The 2,934-nt window shown below is 41.5% G+C and overlaps 1 protein-coding gene across 1 annotated transcript; it reads left to right on the forward strand.

The window, feature by feature from the left end:
* Positions 1-216: 216 nt before the first annotated feature.
* On the forward strand, positions 217-2,930 carry LOC104520122 (sterile alpha motif domain-containing protein 9-like; the record flags this gene model as incomplete). Its single annotated transcript, XM_029087141.1, is given in 4 exon segments — positions 217-370; positions 372-1,716; positions 1,718-2,646; positions 2,648-2,930. Coding segments are annotated over 4 exon segments (2,711 nt in total), but the record flags the coding sequence as incomplete, so codon positions are not given.
* Positions 2,931-2,934: the final 4 nt, after the last annotated feature.

The following is a 2,934-nucleotide window of genomic DNA, read 5'->3' on the forward strand; positions in this document are numbered from 1 at the left end:
ACGTACCATTGCTTAGGACTGCTTTTGATGAAGGTTAAGGATGCCTTTAGTCATCAGAACTGACATATGTGAGAAGTTAAGACACCGTCTCTCACTGACCAGCAGAAATAAAACAACCTAGCATTCAGCATGGCCGGTTTTGCAAGGATTAATGCCCTGTTAAGCAGGCTGACATGTTTTTAGTTTGTATTACTAATACATAATTCTAACTTCTAGATTACAGAACATTACCTGTGAATAAATGGGATGAGAACCATGTCCAGTGTTGGCTAGAATCTACTGGAATCAAGAAAGAGTATGTAGAAAAACTACATGTGGAAGAAGTGACAGGTCTGGCGCTAATGGAACTGGATGAATCTTTCCTCAAAGGGAGGCCAAATCCACATCTTAATCCGCAAGAGAAATGAACTTCGGCAGCTACAGGAAAACGCACAGAAAGACAAGCATTCCAGCAGCAAAACATCTGGCAGAACTGATGTGCAAACAGATCCAGTAAGACCCAGAAATGCCCCTGATCAAAAAATTTCAAGTGCAGACAGCAATGGTCCAGTAGATAAAACCAGCAGAGACAACACAGCTTCTACTTCTGACAAGAGGCAAAGGAAACGTAACAACTCCCAACTCAAGAGCACTGATGAAGCTTTAGAGCTCAGCAACTGTCGACCATTTAGAAGTCAGAATACTGATTTCAAATACGTGAAAGACAGAGTTCTCGCTCCAGAATCAGGAGTCAGTGATTTAATCACTCCTTGCCATGAATACAAATCTTCTGCCATTGCTGCAGAACTGAACAAAAATCAATTGCAATCAAAATTTGCTTGCGAAGTCATACGATTTGCTTCAGCCTGCATGAACATTCGAACAAATGGCACCATACACTTTGGTATCATGGACAGCGTTGAGGACAGGGCTTGGAAACACGGACAGATCATTGGCATAAAAGTCAAAGAGTGAGAACACTATGTTGATGCGTTAGCCTATATAGAAAAATGTTTTCGTGAAGATGTACAAGAAATTGCAAGGAAATGCATTCACCCCCCTGTTTTTGTTGAAGTGATTTCGAAAGACTCTCAGAAACAAAGATTTGTGGTGGAGGTTGACATTGAACCAACATCCAGTTTAGTAAAGAACAGATTTTTTGATGTGTATTTGCCAAAATACAATGAAAGCAGCCAGAAGGTGACCCTGACAAAAGATCGAACTCTCTATCAGAGACTAGGGGCAAAGTCTGAACCCGTGAAGCACGACGATCTACCTACTTTTATTCAGGGCTTACAAAACAGAGACACCCAGAGAGAAAAAGCAGAGCTCTCCAGCACAGACGTACATACAGATACATCTCAAAATTTAGGAAGAAAGTTGGCAATTCTACTAAATGATGGCAAAAGCTATATGGATGATTCCCTACGGTACATCCTTGTCACAAACAGATGTGAAAAGGAAAATCTCAACTATATCAACTTTTTAATGTACTTGAACATTTTCTGCGTCTTTGATGAAGATTCTAACGTGTCAGGGCTGTACAGCAAGTACAAAGAACACCATGCTACAAGGTCTTATTTCTTACAGGACTTTTCCAATGAAAGTAAGACTGGCAACCCTGCCTCTCAGAAACATTTGTGCCTGTTTGACCAGACCAGCTGGATATTCTGCAATGGGCGCAGTGACTTCCTCGGGGATGAAAAACCTTGTGATGAAAATACATGGATAAGAACGAAAAAAAAAATACCTTAAGAAAGCAATTACTCGTATCTGTGATGAAATCCTGCCGAAGCGGTCCTTCATCGTGCTCTTCCTGTTGCTCTCACCAGTGCAGAAACCACTCGTGGACACTTTTCAGGAATTCTATACAGAGATGAACGGCACGGAGTACATTGTTTGCATTGCAGAGTCCAGAGAAAACTATGGGAAGTGGGCTAATCTAGCTCAGGCATCCTGCAGCATCGAGACACTAGAACAATGCAGTGTTGTGGGGATGAAACTAAGTCACGTAGATGCCACCATTCAGAAGATGCTGCCTTCTACAGCACAACCCAGACACCTGCCAGTTTCCACTAGAGGGCTGTGTACACTTCCCTCGCTGGAAGAAGAGATGTTTTGCCTAGAAATCCTCTGTGTTGACCAATGCGATGATATCAAAGTAGATCTTTTGACTGAGAAACAAATACAAGAAATAGAACAAAATTTTTACCAAGGGAGAAAAATAATCTGGGAAAACTTCTGGCTTGCTGATAAAAGACGTTGTGGGGAAATCATTGAACGTGAAGCATGTAAGGATGCCAGAAAACTCCTAGATGACATTTTACGAGGAAGTGGACTCAACTGTTCTGTGGCTAAACTAAAGATATTTCACCATCCTGGAAGTGGTGGAAGCACAACAGCAAGGCAAGTTCTGTGGAAAAGAAGAAAGGACCTAAGATGTGCCATTATCAAAGCCTCATATTCACCTGCAACTGTTTGTGAGCATGCACTTGCATTCAGAGATTATGAAGAAAAAGAAATCAGTCACTGTCTCCCTGTGCTCCTCCTGATCGAAGATTATGATGAAGATTATTTAGAAGAACGGAGGAATGAGTTAATGGATGCTGTAGCAACTAAGAAAATTAACTCCCCCAGACCTTACTTCATCCTCATGTGCTGTAGACAATCATGACCCTGAAAGGCTTTGCAAGGCCTCTCCACTGGACACAGCTGCTGTCACTCACAATCTGACGGACTCACAGAAAAGTCTGTTCAGAACTAAACTTGAAAAACTAAAGCAGAAAGATGTCAAGCCAGAATTCATACTTACTTTTGTCCTGATGTGCAAGGAGTTCAATGAAACATATGTGAGAGACTTTGTGGGGCACATAATGCAAGACATCGACCGTTCTTCTCGTGATACATGTTTGATGCGTTATGTGGATTTGCTTAATTTTTATGTACCCAATTCAT

The sequence above is a fragment of the Antrostomus carolinensis genome, unplaced genomic scaffold (assembly GCF_000700745.2).
Source record: "Antrostomus carolinensis isolate BGI_N321 unplaced genomic scaffold, ASM70074v2 C13641566, whole genome shotgun sequence".
NCBI lineage: Eukaryota > Metazoa > Chordata > Aves > Caprimulgiformes > Caprimulgidae > Antrostomus > Antrostomus carolinensis.